Source organism: Malaclemys terrapin, chromosome 6 (genome assembly GCF_027887155.1).
Source record: "Malaclemys terrapin pileata isolate rMalTer1 chromosome 6, rMalTer1.hap1, whole genome shotgun sequence".
Taxonomy (NCBI): domain Eukaryota; kingdom Metazoa; phylum Chordata; order Testudines; family Emydidae; genus Malaclemys; species Malaclemys terrapin.
In genome coordinates this window covers 84,206,016-84,229,386 of record NC_071510.1, presented here as the reverse complement: position 1 = coordinate 84,229,386, position 23,371 = coordinate 84,206,016, and the positions used below count along the sequence as shown (strand labels likewise).

General features: G+C 37.9%; 1 protein-coding gene across 2 annotated transcripts in view; it reads left to right on the top strand.

The window, feature by feature from the left end:
* The window catches only part of ZFYVE16 (zinc finger FYVE-type containing 16), a 54,921-nt gene that overhangs the window by 24,997 nt on the left and 6,553 nt on the right, over nucleotides 1-23,371 (top strand). Inside the window, exons 4-14 of one of the 2 annotated variants that reach the window (XM_054031599.1) lie at nucleotides 3,377-3,473; nucleotides 5,011-5,187; nucleotides 6,256-6,377; nucleotides 13,454-13,835; nucleotides 14,936-15,058; nucleotides 17,104-17,259; nucleotides 18,123-18,347; nucleotides 18,814-18,896; nucleotides 20,715-20,819; nucleotides 21,946-22,093; nucleotides 23,212-23,292. In XM_054031599.1, coding sequence (XP_053887574.1) covers nucleotides 3,377-3,473; nucleotides 5,011-5,187; nucleotides 6,256-6,377; nucleotides 13,454-13,835; nucleotides 14,936-15,058; nucleotides 17,104-17,259; nucleotides 18,123-18,347; nucleotides 18,814-18,896; nucleotides 20,715-20,819; nucleotides 21,946-22,093; nucleotides 23,212-23,292 — 1,699 coding nt within the window. Of the gene's footprint in view, nucleotides 1-3,376; nucleotides 3,474-5,010; nucleotides 5,188-6,255; nucleotides 6,399-13,453; nucleotides 13,836-14,935; nucleotides 15,059-17,103; nucleotides 17,260-18,122; nucleotides 18,348-18,813; nucleotides 18,897-20,714; nucleotides 20,820-21,945; nucleotides 22,094-23,211; nucleotides 23,293-23,371 lie in introns of both variants that reach the window. The other variant, XM_054031598.1, reaches the window with a different exon arrangement.

The following is a 23,371-nucleotide window of genomic DNA, read 5'->3' as shown; positions in this document are numbered from 1 at the left end:
GTGCACTTTGGGTGAGGGGGGTATGGGACTTGGTGGCGGGGGAGGGCGGTTAGAGATGGACTGCAGTGGGGCTCTGTCCTCCTGCCTCCGTTCCTGCAGAACATCCACAAGGCGCCGGAGCGTGTCCGTTTGCTCCCTCAGTAGTCCAAGCAGGGTTTGAGTCGCCTGCTGGTCTTCCTGCCGCCACCTCTCCTCCCGATCCATGTTTGCTTGCTGCATTTGGGACAAGTTCTCCCGCCACTGGGTCTGCTGTGCTGCCTGGGCTCGGGAGCAGGCCATAAGCTCTGAGAACATGTCCTCCCGTGTCCTCTTCTTCCTATGCCTAATCCTCGCTAGCCTCTGGGAGTGTGATGCCAGGCTAGGTTGTGAGACAGTCGCAGATGGGGCTGTGGGAATGGGAAAAAGGGAGTGAATTCCTCAGAAAGATAAATGTAGTTGTGAACAAAGAACATAGTCTTTCTCTGTGAACAAGACCATGCACAGCACCTATCACATGCGCACTCAGCACAAGGTCGAATTCTCGGCCTTCGCATTCAGTGCCTGGGGTCTTGCACAGCACATTTGAGAACCGTGTCAGGACAACGGAATTTCTGTTGCAGGCAGACATGGTAAGCCGTAGACTCGTGGCAGCTTAAAACTTTAATATTAGCAATGGCCTCATTTCACATTGAAATCAATGTCGGTCCCTGCTGCCAGCAATCCGGCAAGCAGGAACTCTGCTCCTGTCCCACACCCTCGCGGCTGTCCCCGGGAACGATCCCTTTCGGCTGCCCCTCTCCCGCCTCCACCGCGTGGCTGCAAACCAGCGGTTACAGTTCTGTAAAGGAACGGTAAAGCAGTCCCAACACTAACATTCCCCTACCTCATTCAAAGCAGGTCACCATGAGCGACATCACCCTCATGAGGATCTCTGACAGCGAGAAAGAGAGAATGCTCCAGGAAAGCCTCCAAAGACCAGGGCCGTATGCCGCCCTGCTGTGCAGAGCAATGATTCCCGAGTACTTGCTTGTCTCGTGGCGCGGCAACGTGTCGTACTACGGAGGACCCAATAAGGCCGCTCTCCCCAGGAACCTAATGCAACGGATTTCCAATTACCTCCAGGAGAGCTTCCTCGAGATGTCACAGGAGGATTTCTGCTCCATCCCCGGACATATAGACCGCATTTTACTCTAGCTGCTGTAGCAGTGACTAAACAGTAGAGCGGCTTGGGCAGGACAATCATGCAAAACTGGACATTGCTAGATTTTTTTTTTCAATAGTTGCACTGCCCATGACTGAACCGTTAAGCGCCTAGGGCAAACTAATCATGAGAAACCCATTTTTTTAATTGTTAATATTCCTGTTCTGTTAAAAATAAATGTTTAGATGTTTACAACACTTACTGGCTGATCCTTCCCCAGATTCTGTGTCCGGGGTAACGGCTGGGGACGGTTGGTAGGGGATCTCTGTAAGGGTGATGAAGAGATCCTGGCTGTCGGGGAAACCAGCGTTGTGAGTGCTGTCGACTGCCTCGTCCACCTCTTCTCCTTCCTCATCTTCCCCGTCCGCTAACATGTCCGAGGATCCGGCCGTGGACAATATCCCATCCTCAGAGTCCACGGTCACTGGTGGGGTAGTGGTGGCGGCCGCACCTAGGATGGAATGCAGTGCCTCGTAGAAACGGGATGTCTGGGGATGGGATCCGGAGCGTCCGTTTGCCTCTTTGGTCTTCTGGTAGCCTTGTCTCAGCTCCTTGATTTTCACGCGGCACTGCGTTGCATCCCGGCTGTATCCTCTCTCTGACATGTCTTTAGAGATCTTCTCGTAGATCTTTGCATTCCGTTTCTTGGAGCGCAGCTCGGAAAGCACGGACTCATCACCCCACACAGCGATGAGATCCAAGACTTCCCGATCAGTCCATGCTGGGGCCCTCTTTCTATTCTGAGATTGCACGGCCATCACTGCTGGAGAGCTCTGCATCATTGCCAGTGCTGCTGAGCTCGCCACAATGTCCAGACAGGAAATGAGATTCAAACTGGCCAGACAGGAAAAGGAATTCAAATTCAAATTTTCCCGGGGCTTTTCCTGTGTGGCTGTTCAGAGCATCCGAGCTCGTACTGCTGTCCAGAGCGTCAACAGAGTGGTGCACTGTGGGATAGCTCCCGGAGCTATTAGCGTCGATTTCCATCCACACCTAGCCTAATTCGACATGGCCATGTCGAATTTAGCGCTACTCCCCTCGTCGGGGAGGAGTACAGAAGTCGAATTAAAGAGACCTCTATATCGAACTAAATACCTTCGCGGTGTGGACGGGTGCAGGGTTAATTCGATGTAACGGCGCTAACTTCGACATAAACGCCTAGTGTAGACCAGGCCTCAGATGCATTTCTGCTGGACTAGAGCCAACATCTTCTATATGCTTTCTGTTCCATTCCCTTGATGCCCAGGGTCATAAGGAAGATCAGGCTCATTTGACCCAACTTTGTGACCTTGTCAGTACTGGTATCCAGGTCTTCTGCAGGTGGCCAGAGAATATGCATGCTTGCTGCCTGCTCTCAATATTAAGGAGAGGGATTCTGCCACTCAACCTAGATACACTTCCCCTAGTAGTATGGAGGATAATCTGCTGCATAATGAAGTTCCTGTTCTTTGAGGGTTCAGACCATCTTCTTACAATCCAGGGGGACTCCAGTCTAACATATGACCAAAAAAAAAATGCAAGTGGGTTTACCATCTGGGCCACTGGATAAAAGGTTTGCTCAGTCTTAGGCTGGGAACTCTGCTGTCTTACAGCGTCTTCTGCACCTTTAAGTCTTGGGGGTTATCCTTAACTTCTCTAAAGCTCCATATGGCAGTAATATCTGCTCAGAAGTTACATTAAGGTCAAACCCATCTTTTCTCATCCTACACTTTCTAGGTTTCTCATGGTCATTGTAAATGCATTTTTCCCCATTTAAGGAGTGGCCACCTTCATGAGACCTAAAATCTTTCTTTCAAAGGCTTATAATTTGGCCAAATTTAGGTGTATTTTCATGGGAACAGCAAAAAGTGCATCCTCAACATAAAGGCAGTCCTTCCTAAACTTCAAATTTCTGCTCCAAAGCATGAGGATCTAGAGCTTCTCAATGAGAAATGGTTATGGAAATGTATTTGAGAGAGGGCAAAAATTTCCACCCCAGCCTCATTTTGAGAGATGGCTACACCATTTTTGCTGAAATTTAAAAATTTCAGCATGAGGCAGACACCCAGTATGGAAAATTTCATCTTAAATGGTTAGTTTGGTAATTATACAAGTAAGTAAAAATTGCCTGACACGTGTCATTATAAGATGTCTTAACTATAGGTGGCACTACCATCTCCACGTAAAATGTTTAAACTAGATTTTGTTCTGACCCAGGTGTTCTGTGGTGTCTGTTGCAATCGGAAGTGTAAGCTGCAGTACACTGAAAAGGAAGCAAGAGTCTGTATTGGCTGTTACAAATCTATTAATAAAGGTAAAAAGTTGTGACCATGGTTTTATTTACTTGTAATTATTACTTTCATCAAAGGAGAAAAGTTAAGCAAAATTGTTATTTTAGGACTGAAGGATGAATCTGTGTACCAGGAGGAAGCGTTTCCTTTCTAAGACTGTGATTGAAATGTTGATAAAATTTGCCTGTCTAGTAGATGTCAGTGACTTCAATCTTCCATCTTCATTCTCTGCCACAGCCACAGTAATTATGCATATACTTGATGGCAAAGCATAGGATTTCTAATGCAGCTAGAGTGCTGCTGTTTGGTTGGTTGGTGGGGAGTCTAAGTTGCAAAAATACTGCATGTAATTCCTTTCCCAAGGCTGTGTGTTGAGGCAAGCAACATTTTCAACCTCTGTTTAGCTGAAGAAGTCTTCATCAGATTGTTCCCAAGACCATGTCCCCCTAGTCCACTCTGTTATGCCTCCACTTGTGTCATAAATGTTTGTCTAAATGGACTAGGCAAGATTGTGCAGTCCTTTTGAGGAAGGTTAAATTGTGCGAAGATGTGACATTATTAGTATTGGGAACAAGAGTGACAAACTGAAGCCCTAATTTCTTGTATTGAAACATTTAACAAAGATAAAAGAGGAGTGCATTCCTGTTTTATTTAACATGGTTTTTTAATCATGAATCAAATTAATTTCTTCCTTTTTGATTATCCCAGTTAAAGCTTGTTTTTACTTGTAATATTCTCCTGCTTGGTATTGAAACTCCACCATAGACCCTTCTTTATCTTTCCCAATATGGAGAATATGGGATTTGTCAGTACTTCACAAACATTTTCACAACTGAGCATGAAATGAAGCTAGTGTGATTTGTGATTAATATACAGAAGAACATAGTATCACTACTTAAGTTGGGAAATCCTTGGTCTATTTTTTTACAGTCTCTGTGAATATCCTTCTCCGTTTGAGTACTGTTGTAAATGATAGGTTTCAGGGGGTAGTCGTGTTAGTCTGCATCAGTAAAAACCATGAGGAGTCCTTGTGGCACCTTAGAGACTAACAAATTTATTTGGGCATAAGCTTTCGAGGGCTATAACCCACTTCATGAGATGCATGGAGTGAAAAATACAGTAGGCAGGTATAAATATACAGCACATGAAAAGATGGGAGTTGCCTTACCAAGTGGGGGGTCAGTGCTAACAAAGCCAATTCAATCAGGGTGGATGTGGCCCATTCCCAACAGTTGACAAGGAGTGAATATCAGCAGAAGGAAAATTATTTTTTGTAGTGCTAACTTTTTGTTGTGCCCATGAAAGCTTATTCCCAAATAAATGTATTAGTCTCTAAGGTGCCACAAGGATTCCTCGTTGTTTTTGTTGTAAATGAAGCATGTGTGGTTGCAGGAATTACATGGTTTGATGTATGGTCACTGCTGAAGCAAAAGGCTGTACAATGAGTGTCCATTTCTATGTTTAGAAGAAAAACAGCAGACAGGAATATTTAATTTAAAATTTGAGGTAGCTGTAAACATTTAATAAATCTTAAACACTAAGTGCATTTTTTCCTTTTAGCACAGGCATTTGAAAGGATGATGAGTCCAACTGGTCCTATCCCCAATTCCAGTATCTCCTCTGAATGTTGTTCTACTGTTCCACCTTTGCAGGAAGCTCAGACAGTTGGCACACCTAATTCTCCTTCATCTTCTGTTTTGTTACCTATCTCTGTACTTAAACAACCAGGTGCTGATGGTAAGTTAAGTAATTTTGAGTTGCAATCTGTTATCTAAACTTTCTAAGCTATTCAGCATATACTCTTTCAACACATACATAGAATAGATGCCTTTGCAAAATGGCTAGATTTCTTTAATTGATCAGTGTAGCCATTCAGAAAAGGCTATTAGGGTTAAGATACTGGACTAGGATTCAGAGAAACCTGCATTCAATTCTGAGTTCTGCCATGGACTCAGGCTCCCTGTGTGAGCTTGGGCGAGTCACTCAATCTTTGTCTTAGTTCTTCATCTGTAAAATAGCTAAAGGAAGTATTACCCCTATCTTGTCTAGTTCGGTTGTAAGTTTTTCAGGGTAGGGTCTCTTACTGTGTCCGATGTATAGCACAAGGGACTGTGATCTCAGATGGGGTCTCTAGGTGCTACAGTAATATAAATAATACTGAAACAAAGCAAGTAGTTGGGTGACAAAACATTCTCTGGCTAGAAGTGATAATGGATAAAGCACATCTTCATCTCATATATGTCAACTACACTTCTGAATTTTGGCTGTTTACTACAAAAATGTCACTGATAAAAGATTAGATGTACTTAGAGTATCTTTAAAACAAAAAGTGGTAGGTTATATGAATTTTGTTGATAAACTATTGTCTTGTATCCATGATATGTTGCCATAGTTCTACTACTCCAGAGGTAATTAAGTAAATAGCAGCCTGTTTTAACTAAATAGGAATTGATGCATTAACTATAGCTTGGTTACTTCTGCTGCTGGTGTGGGAATATCTTTGCCCACAGTTCTGCTTGACTGATTGGAGAGAATACCAGTTTTGTGTGTAGGGTGACTGCTTAGTTCCAGTAACTTTTACTACTTTTAAATCTGACAATTCCCACGTTTTGGAGAAATATATGTAGAAAGATGCAACACTTGCACTACAAAAATATCTGAACTATAATTGTGGTTCATACTAAATCCAACATGCTTAATGTAAAATCTTAATTTGGAAAAAAGCCTGAAATTTTATACAGACCCGTTTGCTGCTGGAACACTGTGGTAATACCAAATTACTGTTCTTTTTTTAACCCATTTTAGGGCTGTGCACCAGAGAACAGAGGAGAGTCTGGTTTGCAGATGGTATTTTGCCTAATGGTGAAGTTGCAGACACAACAAAACTATCTTCTGGAGTCAAGAGGTCTTCGCAAGAGCTGAGTCCAGTAAGCCCTGACTTACCAGAGGTGCATATGGTATATTCTCAAAAGTATACACTGATCCATGATTTTCATAAATAAAAAGTTGATTGTCTTTAAACAGCTTTGTTTGCCCATTTAAGATGACACCTTCATAACTGCAGTGTTATGTGGCTTTGACTCCTCTCTGGCCAGTTGGGTTGCATCAATTTTAATCAACTTTTTCGTTTGTACTTCAGTTATTTTCTAAAGAAAGATACATTTTCACTGGTTGATAACACCATTAAAACATGTTGAATTACAACTAAATAGAACCTTTACACTAGATTTGATACATCTTTTTTTGCTACCTTGGAGGTTAGATTATAACTATATACATTTATTTAAGCAACTGTATAATTTAATGTTTTCAATTATTTTTAATTGTACATTTTTAGTGTGTGAGAACATGGTGAATGATATGTTGCTTATTTAGGTAATTAACTTTTTGCTCATTATTTGTGTCAAGCTGCATTAGGATGGTAACTGGAATTTAATTAAACACAAAATAGCATACACAACTTACTAAACAAAACAACCTTAAATGTTTTGGATACATAAACTTCTCTTATGAAAATAAGTTTAATATTTTACAATTAAATGATTCATTAAAAGAATAGAGCAATTAACTGTAGTCCGTGAATTAAACTCATTATTTCAGGTCAGCCTGGGAAAACTTTCAAATATGCCTAAGTGAAAGTGACTGACTGGAGCTTAAGTTCCTACTCGCCTAAGTCTCTTGAAAATGAGACAGCAGCCTCCTAAGTAACTAAGTTGTCCTTCAGACTTTTAAAATTAATAAATCTTATCCCCTCCTTCCTCATTTTTATTCATAGGTTGAGAGACAAGTTTTCCTGCTTTTTCAACTCCAGTAGATTTCTCAACATTGACTGAATTAGTCCAGATGAAAAAGATTCTTTCTATACCTATTTCTGTCAAAAGCTGGTTTAGTATTTCAGCAAACTTTGGTTCCAGGTACTTAGTGACTTCCACCAGTTCAGTGGTGTGACTTTTTAAAAAATATTATCAGCAAACATGTCTGCTTGAATGGTTTACCTCCAGCCCTGAAATTTATCATGGTTGGCATGATTGATGGATGATTATTAGATACCAATGCCATAGCAGCATCTCCTTCAGGAGTTAGGCACCTACTCTAGGACTTTGGGTTGAAAATATTGGCAAGAAAATGAGATGGAGTAAATCTGTTTCTTCACTACCTGCAATTTAACTTTGTCGTTGGGTAAATCTTTCTGCAATATCTTTTGAAGTTCTTTCCAAATTTCAACAGCATCAGTAGCAATCTTTCTGCCAATTGTCCGAGGCAATGGAAATAGGTTTAGTATATTCAGCATATTGTCCACATTTTGCTTTTAGTCTGAAGTTGACTGCTTTCATTGTGATAGTTCCATCTATTTTGTCATGAATTCCTTCACAATTTATCAGAATAGTCTAGTTCTTAATAAAAAGCTCAAAAGATTCAACCACTGAATTCCATCATACATCTTGGGGGAGAATTAGTTTGGATTCTTCAGCTCTATTCAGTAAAGCTGAAGCAAAGTGTGTTGTTATGGAAGAATCTTGTAGTTTCAACATTTTCCTTTATTCCTGGAGTTGTACTTAAGTCTTTGGCTAAAAGATACATTAAATGAGCACTGCTCCCATATATATATTTTAGGTTTCCTTCATTACCATCTTCTAGATTTCTTCTCATCTTTGCTATATTTGAAGCATTATCTGTGACAAAGCTACGCTCTTGACACTTTAATTTGTGGTCAGTTTGTTGTAGCTTTTACAGTTCTTTCTTTTAAGTAGTCTGCTGTATGGGCATTTCCTGATTGTATGAATTGTTTCTGTAAAATAGACAATGCCATCTTCCGTTGTCACACAAGCACATATTACTGTACAATTGTGTATATTGCTCCATCCATCAAGACTCAGATTAACAAATTTCCCATCAATGTTTTCTGCACACTGATCAATTTCCTTCTCATACACTATATCCAGCAACATCCCAACAATATCTGTCCTGCTAGGTGGAGTGTAGTCTGGTCATAATAACTGAACCATGTCAGTGAAATGCTTGTTCTGAACAAGATGAAGGGAGAATTTGTTGCATGAATGAATTGAACAATCTAGAGCCTTTCTGGAATTTGCTGGTGCTGAATATGATGGTTGATGATAATGAAGAAAATCTTCCTTTTATTAACAGGTCATTTACTGTTTGACATCTTTAGTTGCAGCACTGCTGGTGGTACCAGGAGATATTGCAGATGATAGATGTTTACATATATGAACATCCATCTTTATAAATAAACTTTACTTTTAAACAGGAAATCTTCACCTAGAATGTCTGATTACACTGAGCAATAAAAAAATCATTCCAAAAGTCCAGCAGTAATAGTAAAAATTTAATTGATAAATACTCTCATAACAAACTAATAAACCAATTACATTTTGAATAGACACTTTGAAATTTGTAACTAAGTAATTCACCCAAAACATAAATTGATGACAATCTAAGTTGTCATTTTCTAGCATATTAAGACATTGTAGGGAGTCCATAAGAATGGTACCAAAATAAGTTGACTAACCAGTTGATACATATTGCTCAGACATGTCCACATCGTCATCTTCAAAGTCATTGCCTTCTGAGGAGCGTTTTTCATAGTGTTTCATTCTGTTAACCAGGCCTTGCATCTCTTTGTTGCACTGTTTACATTTGGCACATGTTCCTTTTTTATCCAGACCAGAGGTTCCTGAATTTCTTGAAAATATTCCCAAATAGTCCTTTTTTTTTTTTTTTTTTTTTTTTTTTTTTTTTTTACAATATGCAGCCATGACAGTTTTTTCCTCCAGTTCCCAGGTGTGTAAATACTAAAGGCTGCAATTCAAAGAATATTGTCTCCTCTTCTCACAGTGTCCTGCTTTTACACTAGTGTTGCTCCTTTCTGGTTACACACCCTGCTCCTTCTCCTTTGTTAAATAACTACCTGAACCCTCAGAAAAACAAAAGAACTAACTATAGTCCAAGATTTCTGCTTATGTAACCTGCATGTCTTTTGCATTGCAGTATTTTGTTTGTTTAGAGACCCAGGGGGATTTCTGTTTGTGTACACATGCAAGGAACTGGAGCAAAGCCATTTGCTTGAAGTGCTCAGAAGCAAGGTCAGGTAGTTACTAGGCAGATCAGTGTTTTTCCGTGAGCTGGAGAGTGAGTTTCCATGGTGGGTGCAGTCATAAATATTAATAATTTGAGAACTGAGCCAATCAGAATTCAGGTAGGGAGAAACTATAAAATAGGAGTCTGAGACTAGCTAGGTGGGCTCAGTGGATGATCCTGATGAGAGACATGATGATGATTCCTGGAATCAGAGGTTGGGTCCCAGCACTTGTGATGACTTTGCCAGTCTCTTGCACCCATTAGCACAGCCCCTGGGCCCCCCACAGGATCAAGCTCTTAAGGTAGTACATTACTTACTGTGCCATATTTATAAAGCTTGGCCTCAAAAGTTAGTTTTTCCCTGCTGCTTTCTGTGTATAGAAAAGCCAGTATTATTGATAGAGGCTCATGGATTCAACTTAATTACTTTTAATGCTTGAGATTATAAGTAGTTTAGGTCTTAAGTAGGGCTGTCGATTAATCGCGGTTAACTCGCAATTAACTCAAAAAAATTAATCGCAGTTTTAATTGCACTGTTAAACAATAGACTACCAATTGAAATTTAGTAAATATTTTCGGACGTTTTTCTACATTTTCAAATATATTAATTTCAGTTACAACTCAGAATACAAAGTGTTGTATTATATTATTACAAATATTTGTACTGTAAAAATGATAAAAGAAATAGTATTTTTCAATTCACCCCATACAAATACTGTAATACAATCTTTTTATTGTGAAAGTGCAACTTACAAATGTAGATTTTTATTTTGTTACATAACTGCACTTAAAAACAAAACCGTGTAAAATTTTAGAGCCTACAAGTCTACTCAGTCCTACTTCTTATTCAGCTAATCGCTAAGACTATCAAGTTTGTTTACATTTACGGGAGATAAAGCTGCCGGCTTATTTAAAACATCACCTAAAATTGAGACAGGCATTCGCATGGCACTTTTGTAGTCGGCATTGCAAGGTATTTACGTGCCAGATATGCTAAACATTCATATGCCCCTTCATGTTTCGGCCACTATTCCAGAGGACATGCTTCCATGCTGATGACGCTCATTTAAAAAAAAAATGCATTAATTACATTTTGACTGAACTCATTGGGGGAGAGTAGTATGTCTCCTGCTTTGTTTTACCTGCATTCTGCCATGTATTTCATGTTATAGCTGTCTCGGATGATGACCCAGCACATGTTGTTCGTTTTAAGAATACTTCCACTGCAGATTTGTCAAAACGCGAAGAAGGTACCAATGTGAGATTTCTAAAGATAGCTCCAGCACTCGACCCAAGGTTTAAGAATCTGAAGTGCTTTCCAAAATCTGAGAGGGATGAGGTGTGGAGCATGCTTTCAGAAGTCTTAAAAGAGCAACACTCTGATGCAGAAGCTACAGAACCCGAACAACCAAAAAAGAATATCAACCTTCTGCTGGTGGCATCTGACTCAGATGATGAAAGTGAATATGCATCAGTCTGCACTGCTTTGGATCGTTAGTGAGCAGAACCCATCATCAACATGGAAGCATGTCCTCTGGAATGGTGGTTGAAGCATGAAGGGACATAGGAATCTTCAGCACATCTGGCATGTAAATATCTTGCGACGTGGGCTACAACAGTGTCATGCGAATACCTGTTCTTGCTTTCAGGTGACACTGTAAACAAGAAGCAGGCAGCATTATCTCCTGTAAATGTAAACAAACTTGTTTGTCTGAGTGAATGGCTGAGCAAGAAGTAGGACTGACTGGACTTGTAGGCTCTAAAGTTTTTTACATTGTTTTATTTTTGAATGCAGTTATTTTTTTGTACATAATTCTACATTTGTAAGTTAAACTTTCATGATAGAGATTGCATTACGGTACTTGTATGAGGTGAAATGAAAAATACTATTTCTTTTGTTTTTTACAGCACAAATTTGTAATCAAAGTAAATATAAAGTGAGTGGTGTACACTTTGTATTATGTGTTGTAATTGAAATCAATATATTAGAAAATGTAGAAAACATCCAAAAATATTTAAATAAATCGTATACTATTATAGTTTAACAGTAATTAACAGATTGATTATTTTTTTTAAACGCTTGACAGCCCTAGTCTTAACATATTTTTTTTATTCAGCTTTAATCTTAAACAGGTTTATTTTTTAAAAGAAATTATTATAATTAACAATCAAAATCCAGGTTAAATAAAAAATCTGATTTATTTTAAATTATTCAACTTTTTTTCTTTCTTTAATCCACCCTGCTTTCTGGAAAGGCTTTTGGGTAGCTGTTCAGTTTTTATGTTGAAGTTGTAGACGAGACCACATTTAAACAGAAACCATGTGGATAAGAGTATGTTCAGTGTATTGTGTCTCCGTTGAAACTTTAAAATTATGTAGTTGAACGTTATGTAGAAAATGTTATGACTCCAGTTCTTCTGCATAGTATTAAAGTAATTGTTTTTGGCTATAAGTATTTTTATCTTATAGAGTTCTGAATTCTGTCTTTATTAACATGTTGACAGTAAAAGTTCCTTTTTTTTTTTTTTTTTTTAATGATCAGATAGAAAATTGCTTCTGTCTTTTAAAAACTAACCTGGTTCTGCCAGGAGTCGCTTAATGCCCCGGTGCACCAAGTTAGAATTGAAAATAATCTGACTTTTCGATGTTCAAACTAAATAGAAAGGTAAGGGTGTTTTGCGGGGGTAGGGTGGTTGTATTTTGTATGGTGCACTCACATGCCTTATTTTTATGGTGCTGGCACAGGGAGGGAGCCGGTCTCTTGATTGTTTCTGCTGGGAGTGAGAGAGGCTCTTGACTTTCCATCCCTTCCTGCCCTGCCATATCATACCAACACTTTTTTTTCTTTATAATTCAAAAAATGTTATTACTTGCATTGAAGTTGTGTCCCATTGTGCCAACTGTTTTACAAAGACGTGGTCTTATCCAAAGAGCTTATAGTTTAAGAAAGCAAGAGAGCTGGAGAGATGACAGGAGAGGGATACAACTTGATATATTCAATTGTTGTATAAATTTGCAAATTTAAAATGTAAGGAAGCCAGTTATCCTCATCTGTTCATGAAATAACAAGCCCTTAGGAAGTAATTTTTTGGTTTTCAGTTTTCTATGTGCGTAGTGTTTACCAGTGCTTAAAACAAATGGCACTTCTGTCACAACCCAGTGCACACTGGGAAACTGCCAATTCCAGGAGAGCTGCATCGATGAAATGGAAAAAGAAGGGAGGAGGGAAATGCCTGGGCTGATAGTGTGGGATTTTAGTTTTACTTTAGTCATATGGGAAAAACTGATGTCCTTTTTGTGCTGCTTCGTATCTCCACACCCTGTCAGCTTTACATAATTCACCCAGGGGGCAGCATAGATGTGACACCTAGAGTAGAAACGAGCAGTACTATTAAATGCTGGAGTAAGCTGCTATTAGTAAATCATGTAAAGATAACTGTCTGCAGATACTTCAGGTCCAAATTATGGCAAATTACAGTATTCAAGAGCCTTGCCAAATAAAGTCATACTGGTAACTCTGCCTAGTTGTTCGTGGCTAGTAATGTAATCCTTGACTGTGTTGTGTCTACTGACTGTGTCATACTAGAAAATAATAGATGCTCCATTTTTAGGTATGAATTACTATAGAACAGGTAAATATCAGACTAAATATTATACTAATTATTTTAGACTCAGATATATTTACCTGTGCCGTAATATGTATTAAAGATGCAAAAGTGCTGTAATTTTCAGAGATGTGGCTTGCTTTCTGTTTTAGGAAAATGTCCCCTAAGATTCTCTATATGACTGTATACCCTCTTTGTTGGCTGCTTTTGCATTTGAAACACTAATATAGGAGAATACTAGTGCTGTTCAGGGATGCTGAATAACAAATCTAATCAACAATCTATTTTGTTTCTCATAGGTTGCAAGTCCGGTAGATTACATCTGTGTAACTGATGTAAAACCAAAGGATGAAACTCCAATTACTGCAGGAACTGAGAAATTCCATTGTTCCTTACATGTTGCTCCAGATGATGACCAGTTGCCCACTACAGGGAAAACTGAGATGTTGCATAGTCCTGACTCTGTAATTCCAGCTGCTGATGAATTACCTTTTATTACAAAAGTTGAGAAGTCTCCTAGTCTTGCCACAGTTAACCAAACTAATGATGATTCACCTGTTAGTCCTACAGACTACAGAATGCTATGTGGTATTGGAAACTGTGTTAGCAAAGAGTTCAGCCTTATTCATGATGATGATGGACTGCCACCACTCTTACTTGCAACTGGAGAAAAAGGAAAAGGTAAAATTTGGACTGGGGAATACTAGTGTTTACTGGATGCAAGCTTTCTAAAAATATATGGACTTTCATGTATACACTGTGACATTCCAGAAGCCAAATTAACATTGTTTTAAAATGCACATTATTTTGCGGTATTTTGGATCCAGCTTGGTAGCTGAACTTGCACTTATATGAACTTGTATATTATGAAAAAAAACCGTGAGCATAACCACAACAGTATCAATTAGTATTTGAGCCCAACTATGTTTGCATATGAAGCATAATACTGGTGCACAAGTTGCAGACCACATATGGTGTTGAGGAGTTTATTAGTACTATTTAGCAAGAACTCTTCCACTCTCAGTTCAACTCCAGTCTCATTATTCAGGTTCCTTTATTTGGTACACAGCAAAGTTACCCTGATATGATGGGACTCAAGCATAGGGAGTGGGTATAGGGCATACCATACATCCAAAGTTACACAGCAAACCTCTTCATATATATAATTATATTTACTATACATTGCATTACATATTTTGTGATTGGCTTGGTCACTTTGTAGGCGCCAATCCCTGTACAGCATGCACAGTTCATGCACGACTTACTCTTTATCTCATTTTATGTTCCAGGCTTATCTTATCCATAAATGGTTCCCGGGATGTTGCCCCTTATCTTAGCTAGTACAGACATTCTGTTTCCAGTCTGCTGATCCATTTACCTTTCTAATCCTGTCTCCCAAGAAATGAGGCCTCACCCATGTTCAACCACTCATGTCAAACCAGGCCTATGTCTAGCAAGCTAATTGTGGCCCTGAAGCTCCTGGCAAGATGCCAATATGTTCTTGGGTGCTGTATATTATGCATGACTTGACAACATACTACTGTCTTATTTTGTTTGTGATATGGTCTAGTCATCTTTAAACAAGTGATGTTGCTATTCATTGGCTGCTATATGTCTGCCTTAGGTTCAAGAGAATGTGTTTTTAGCAGTTTCCTTAAGTAGAAAGATGGAAGTTTCAAGTACCATATTTCATACATTGTAGTTTGTAATGTCTTTTATAGATAGAGAGGAAATGGATATTGGCTGGTGTATGGGATTAATCCAGACCTTATCTTATTTAGATCCTCTGGTGGAAGAACACCCATCTCATCAGCAGGTCACCTTGCTTCTTGCAGAAGGAGGACCTAATCCATTAACATTTATCCTAAATGCAAACCTCCTTGTGAATGTCAAGTTAGTATCTTGTAAGTAGGTAATGTACATTTTCCTTTTATTTACATATGTTCCATGGTTCATTATGTTTGAAATGTGTAAACACTAAATTCACCGATCTTGATGGTTGAGCAGATAAAATTCAAACATTTTCACAATTGCTGTCTTATTTTATCCAATTTGTAAATTTAAGGTTTTTAAAGTAATTTTTTCAGTGTGCTTCAAAGCAACTTTTAACCCCTTTTGTAATTTATTTATAAGCCTACTTGGTCGTTGTATCCTTTGTAGGACAAATGCAGGGCTGTATTCACCGTAACAATATCTTTCATTGGGAAGGAATAAGAACGCTCTTATAAGAATGTTTTCCCCAGAAATGTGTGCTGCATTTTTGATGCATACTGTACACAGATTTCAAACTTATTTGTGTAAGATGCTGTCTAATTGGGATTTTTTTATCTGTAGGTTTGAATAAAGCTCTGGAGACCCTGCTGTGTAAATAATGAAAGGATACTTCTGTTCATTTTACAGCAACTTAAGATATCTGTTTAAAAGATTTGGGAGTTGTGATGGATAGTCAACTGAACATGAGCTTCTAGTGTGGTGCTGTGGCCAAAAGAGCTAATGTGAACCTGGGCCTCTTGAGTAGGAGTGGAGAGGTTATTTTACATTTGTATTTGGACCTGGCGTAGCTGTTGCTGGAATGCTGCTGAGTTCCAATGTCCACAATTCAAAAACGATGATAACTTGGAGAGGGATCAGAGAAAAGCCACAAGAATGATTAAGGGATTAGAAAGCATGCCTTATAGTGATTCTCAAGGAGCTCAATTTATTTAGCTTAACATAGGGTACGTCTACACTCACTTGATGGTCCGGCGGCAGGCAATCGATGTTCTGGGATCGATTTATCGCGTCTGGTTTAGACGCGATAAATCGATCCCGGATCGATCCCGGAAGTGCTCGCCGTCGACGCCGGTACTCCAGCTCGGCGAGAGGAGTATGCGGCATCGACGGGGGAGCCTCCCTGCCGCGTCTGGACCTGCGGTAAGTTCGGACTAAGGTACTTCAAATTCAGCTACGTTATTAACGTAGCTGAATTTGCGTACCTTAGTCCGAAGTGGGGGGCTAGTGGGGACCAGGCCAAAAAGAAAGTTCGGGGTGACTTAAAATACAGTCTGTAAATACCTAAGTACAGAACAAATTTTTAATAATAAGGGCTTTCCAATCTAGCATAAGAAGATATAACTTGATCCAACGGCTGGAAGTTGAAGCTAGACAAATTCAGACTGGAAGTAAGGCAAATTTTTAACAGTAAGGGTAATAAACCATTGGAACAACTTACCAAGGGTTGTGGTGGATTCTCTATCACTGACAATTTTTAAATTGGATGTTTTTCTGAGAGAGATGTTCTAGGAATTATTTTGGAGAAGTTCTATGGCCTGTGTTACACAGGAGGTCAGACTAAATTATCACAATGGTCCCTTCTGGCCTTTTTATTTAAAATGACTGAGTTTTTGATGCCTTTTCATTAGTCACTTAAACAGAAATAAGTGTGGCACCTGCGTGTGCTGCAAACATGCAACATACTTATTTATGCAAGAGGATATGATAAATGAAGACGTATTACTTGTTTCACTCAAAGACATAAGCCTCTGCCTTGGGTTCCATAGTGAAGTTTGCCTTTGCAATTAAAACTTTCTTTAATCAGCACCTTGATTCAGTGAGGAAGCAAGCGTGTACGGTTCCTTCAGAACCTGTATCCTATCAGATTTTTTTTGATGCCTGTTATTGAAACATCTTCTCCAGTGTTTTTTATTTATGGTGTTACCCCCTGGGTCTCTAGACAATATGGCCTGAGAAGAGTGTCCCTGTGAGACTTACTCTCTCCTGTGCAGTTCGTTATCCAGTGCTTTCTGAAATTTCAGTTTGCAATTTTTTTTTTTAAGACCGCAATATTGCAGTGGTAGGATTAAAGGGACAGAGGACCACAGATTATTAATTCCAATTTCTAATATATTTGATTCCAAGACTGAGTATCATATATGTGAATTTAAAAAAAATATTTTTTCTTATCACTAAGATTCTTCAGAAAAGTGCTGGTACTTCTCAACAAATGGATTACATAGCTTGGGTCAGGCAGAAATTATCATTATGTTGGTATGTTTGCCAAATGAGGATGCTGTTCCTAAAGAAATCTTCACATTGTTTGTTGACATATATAAGGATGCAGTGAAAGGTATGGAGTTTTAATTTGTAGCTTTAAGATTAGTGTCTTATTGCTGACTTTAACACAAAGCAGGAAATAAATGGTGTTGCATTCTTAGAGGGTTCCTACTAATTTTGTTTGAAAGTTCTCCGTGCTCATAACTATTTCCTCAGATTCTGTCAAAGTGATACAGGGGATTTAATTTAGGAATGTTTCCTTTTTTTCGTATTAGTTCTCCTGTAAACTGCTTCATTGCATTTTTGTCTTCTCTTCTTTTTTTAATCTAATACTTTGGTATGATGGGTCGTAGGTGTAAATCCTTTGTGCTCTGGTTCTGGAAGACAAGTGCTATCCTGAATAGAGTTAAGCACATGCTTAAATGTTTTCTTGAATTAGAGCTTAATTTGCAAAAGTTAACTAATTGTATGTACATAGACTTGCCCAACAGAATTTTTGTGAAGTGTTAATTGTTTTGTAAATTAGTTTTATTAAAAAGATCTGTCTGAGTTGAAAAAGGGGTTTTGAAACTGCGTTCTATTGACTTATAAAGTGATTAGAATAAAATGCAATACCATGTCAATAGTATCAAAAGTGCTAAAAATATTGTCTCGAACATTTGGCTTCTAAAAACGGCAATTTTTTAATGTGCAAGTACTTCAGTAATGCATTGTACAAAACTATAAAGGACTTCAATAGAGATGGGGGGCAGAGGTCTGTATCCTGTTATCCTGAAAAGCTGCAATATGCACCCTGTTACTTCAAAAATGCACAAGAGAGACAGTGTTCACATAGTAATGGGTGGATTTCTTCCAGGTACCAACATGTATAAGAATGCATACTTAACGTGTTTGTTTTTTACGGTGAAGATTTTAACTGTATCTCTCTTTCACCAGGAAAATACATAGGAAACTTGGAAAATTTTACCTTCACTGAAAGCTTTCTTGGTAGCAAGGATCATGGAGGATTCCTGTTTGTTGCACCAACTTTTCAGAAACTTGATAATCTCCTGTTACCAAATAATCCTTTCCTTTGTGGCATTCTCATTCAGAAACTGGAAATACCGTGGGCAAAGGTTTTTCCAATTCGCTTAATGTTGAGATTGGGAGCAGAATACAGAGGTGAGTTTTAACACTAAATATGCATGTTAAGGCCCAATCCTGTAAAGACTTATGCACGTGTTTAACTTTATGCACTGTGAATGCCATTGCCTTCAAAAATTAAATACAAATGTGTTTCTTCAAAGGCTTGGGACTTAAATTTGTACTTTTGTACATTCACCCCAGTTTACAGGCTGGCTGTTGCCACTGCAATGCAACCCTTCCTGCTTTTAGGGGCTGCTGTTCTTTCACATTTGCTATACAGGCATCTTGTGCTGCTGAATCAAAGTAAGCACAGATATTGTCTGTTTTCTGATACCATTTCCCTGCAATGAGTGCTAAAGTCTATCGTTTTACATAAGGTAAAGAATGAAAGGCTGCATCTGACCTTATTATTATTATTTTTTTTTAAGTTACATATTTTAATTGGGTTAGAGTATTTTGCTTGGTCTTTATGTGTAACAGTGTTCTTTTCTTCCTGTGAAAGCATACCCAACTCCTGTAACAAGTATCAGACACCGAAAGCCTCTCTTTGGGGAGATAGGACATACGATCATGAACTTACTTGTTGTGAGTAAACAGTGTTTTACATAATTTTCCTTACCCTCCTAATTATACATCAGATGAGTGTGAAGTTACCCTCACTATTTTGAAGTTGAACTATTTGTCTTTTAGCGAAAAATGTTCTAACACGGTTTAATTTAGGTGTGACGTACAAGTTAGACTTCAGTCTGTTCACACAGTGAAATGCTCTGTTAGAATAGTATTAAGTTGTGCCTTTCAGATTAATTATTGATATTGAAATATACTAATATAATTTTGGTTTATTCATTTAAAATAAGTAGTTAATATTAATCAGCTCTTTCAGTAAGAAAGCTTAGGCAATGATCTGGTGACTAGCTCTCCTGACATCTAGGAGACTTGGGTTTGTGAGTGATAAACTTTTGTTCTTCAGGCGGTTGCAGCAGTAATGTGACATGATCCAAATTTAATTGCTTGCTACAGCATGCTGCCTTGATATATGATTTATTGCAAACAGCTCACGTACACACTTTTTTAGAGAAATGTAAACAAGCTGGAGACTACAAACTACTTCATTTAAGAGTATAAGAATTCTCTAGTAAGGCCGTACTTGGACTTGATCATAATTAAATCTTTTGTCCTCTGTGACAACACATAACACTGGACTTTTTATCCATTATGAACTTTTACCCGTTTTATCCAAACTAGATCTTGCAGGGTTAAAACTATTTAGAGTGCATGCCCAGAAGGGACAACAACTTTTTCAGTTGAATGGTGATAACTATTGCTGGCAAGATTTTTGAATAGACGGTAATCTCTGTAGTTCAGGTTGATGCTGGCTTGACACTCTTTAACATAACCTAATTGGTTATATTTGAAACATGTTAAATGTCAGTTTCTTGGCCCAGGGTAGAAGTTTTCTGGAAAGCTGAAATAAGAACAAGTGTTTTGGGCAAAGTTCCCTTTTTAGAAACCTTTGCTACCCTTTTTTGGTTTGTTATAAATACTAGCTTTGTTTTAATCTGTTCGTTTTGACAAGATCTGGAGTCACCGACTAGTATGTTGAGATGATTAGATTACTTACTTTCTGTTACACTGCTCAATTAAACCATAGTTTGTATCTGGCAAGTCACTTAGCATGTTTCCCTCTCTGTAAAATGGGAGGCAAGTATTCTTCTTATTTCCAAGAGTGCCCTGAGGACAAAAAAATGTGATGAGAATTACAAAGTATATATTTAAACAACTTTACTGTAAAACTCAACATTATGTAAAGATGGCAATATCCTTCGTTAAGGTGATCACTAGCTTTCTGTTTAAAGAAATCCATTTGACATGCACATCCTTAATATTGCTAAAATGATACAGTCCAGCTGAAGCTTATGGTATATTAGATGGCTGTTTGTGATTGTTGCCTTGTGGTAATTGGCCTGCAGAGCTTGTGTTTACTAGGGAAAAGGGTTTTTACAATGTGTTCGCTGATACATGGTAAAATCCTACTGTGGACAAGGCAGTTGTAGTTTTAACATGTGTTAACAGATGAAGGTAAACACTAGTAAATGCTAAATAGAACTGTAACTGCATTGACCACAATAGGAATTTACCATGTGAGTGACCATGTGTTAACTAACATGGTTAAAAAAATCACTTCGTTTTTCCTAGTATGGGCACACTCACCAGTAACAGTACTGTTGCAGCTAACTGAGATTCCTTTAGCTCAAATAAACTTCTGAAGACTTATGCAAATATCTGTTATGGGTAGATTTCAAGTGATGCAGTGTGTTTAGTTTTTAGAAATTATGATATGTCAGTGGTTAAAACTTTATGCTGCATAAACAGTCAGTTAATAAAGTATTTTGTTTGTTACAGGATCTTAGAAATTATCAATATACCTTGCATACCATAGATAATTTATTTATCCATATGGAAATGGGTAAAAGCTGCATTAAAATCCCTCTGAGGAGATACGATGAAGTGAGTATAATTTTGTAGATCATACAATTTATTTAGGAAATCTAACCCTTCCATTTTCCTCTTATAATACCTCTGAAATCTTTAAAGATGAGAAGTTGACAAGAACACTGTGGGCCAATTTGACTAGAAGCTGCAAAATGCAAAACACCTCATTGGAGGGTATTGTCTTCTCCAAATCAGAGAGGCCTATGTTTGCTTCTGTTCACTATTCAGTGGACTAATTTTTCAATTCTTAAACTTGTGTCTAACCAAAAAAAAAACAACCCAAGCACCTTTTCCCTATGGACTAACTCCCTGCTTTAGTGCTAATAGGTGAGCAATATTGCCTAGGCCCTGCTGGGATGTTAAGCAGGAAGATTGGTGATTAGTATAGGTGCTAATTGGTAATAGAAATGAGGAGGAAAAAGATTTCACTGAAATTTCATCCAAGGATGTTTAGGCCTTAAGCTTCTTCTACTGTGAAGTTTTGTTCTAGTTTAAAAGGTGGCTTTACAAAAGCCTAATTTATTTATTTTATTTATTTATTTATATATATATATATATATATATATATATAAGTTATTTCAAATAGTTTTTTGCAAATTTCAGTCTTCTCAAAATTCGTACTGTTTTTGCACATTTACTGTAGATCTGCTTGGAACTTTGATAGAAACAAATAATAAACTCTTGTTCTGTTTTTAGGGACCCTATTAGGCTATGAAGCTTTAGGATTCTTCCAGATTTTGCAAACTGTGTTGTCCTATACATAAAAAATGAGTCTCTTGGGAGATCCTTAATATTTGGTAGTATACTTGGTCAGGGAGTACTCACTCAGATTGACTTTTCCCAATTAGTAGAACTTTGAAGTTATGGTCACCAGTAAACCCTCAATTTACCCCGATAAGCTATTGCAAGTTCCATAAAAAGTCAGTTCTAAAAAAAGATTTTAAAGTTTAAATTATACTTCAGCTTTTTATAGAGAAAGCTAATGCTTACATATAGAGGCAGTTATTTTCTTAATACAGCATTTTACCTGAAAAATGCTACTTAGCTGTTACACAACCAGAGTCCACAGAGAATTTAACAAAACAGAGCAAGATTTTGTTGCAGAAATGTCGGTTTCTAAATGAACATTTTGTATTTGCAGGTAATGAAAGTAATACATTCTTCTAATGAGCATGTTATTAGCATTGGAGCCAGTTTTAGCACTGAAGCAGATTCTCACTTAGTTTGTGTACAGAGTGATGGAGTCTATCAGACACAAGCAAACAGTGCTACTGGCCACCCTAGGAGAGGTAAGTGGCTTTTTATGTTTTTAGTGTTCTATCAAACCTCTGAAACTGGTATGTGCACTCAAATGTTTTAGGGGATTACTAGGAACAAAAGGTGTGTATTCCTGTAGTTTGTGTGAGCAGATGCTTCTGTATAATTCCAAATGCTTTGACCACAATACGAAGCAGCTAAACAATAATAAAAGCGTACATGACATATATGTATGACATACAGTGGTTAGCAAAAATACTTTAATTACATAAAGCATTGTTTGACAACCTCCACTTAACATTCCATTTACACTAAATTATTCAAATTTCACTCTAACTTTTGACCTGTTACTTGTCCCTTTTCAGAAGCTTTTTGTATTTTATGACCACATCATACAGTTCTTAGATTAATTCAGCTTACATTTTAAAGGGGTGCTGTTGAATAGCTTCTGGTCCATTACTTTGACACTCTTAAAATTGCTATAAATTGCAGAATATCTTTCAGATTCTAGGTGGCTACATACCTTTTACATCTGTCTAGTTACATCCTAGGCCAGAGACTAATAAGAGTAATTAACAGTAGTTAAATTCTTGTTTGTGTAGTGCTTTGAAAACATTAATCAATGCCTAGCAAGCTCACACAAGTAGTCTGTAGTGACAAGGGGAAGATTTAATGGTGAAGTAAATGGGTTTTTACAGGTTTTAGTGCCATTTAAAGTGGATTCATTATTTTACTTAATAGAATGTTCCAGAAATTAAAACCTAATTTTAGAGAGAACTTACTGTATAAGCAAGAAACAAATTTTAGGTCCTACATATTTTCTATTCTTTCACAGTTTTCTTCTTTGGCTACTGTGCCTGTACGACTGCCAGCATCTTGTTGGGATGCTGCATGTCTTCCTAAAACTTGAAAAGTTAGCAAAATCAATGCATTTTTCTAGGCCTGATTTCAAGGAGTGAATTCTTTTGATGCTAGCAGGAGCCACATCAGCACATCTTCCTATAACTAAGGAACTTTTATGTGCACTTTCAGTGTAGCATAATATTTAGCACTTGATGTATAGTGCTTTACACTTTCAAAATGACTGTTAACTCACTAAGTATAAAAATGGACAATATGAAGTACCTGATGTGTTTACTTTTGTGTTTAGTTACAGGTGCAAGTTTTGTAGTATTCAATGGAGCCCTAAAAACATCTTCAGGATTTCTTGCTAAATCAAGTATAGTTGAAGGTATGAATTGCATCATAAATGATTCCTTATTAAGAGGCAAAGAATTGGTGTTGGAACACTACTCTGCGTAATACTGATG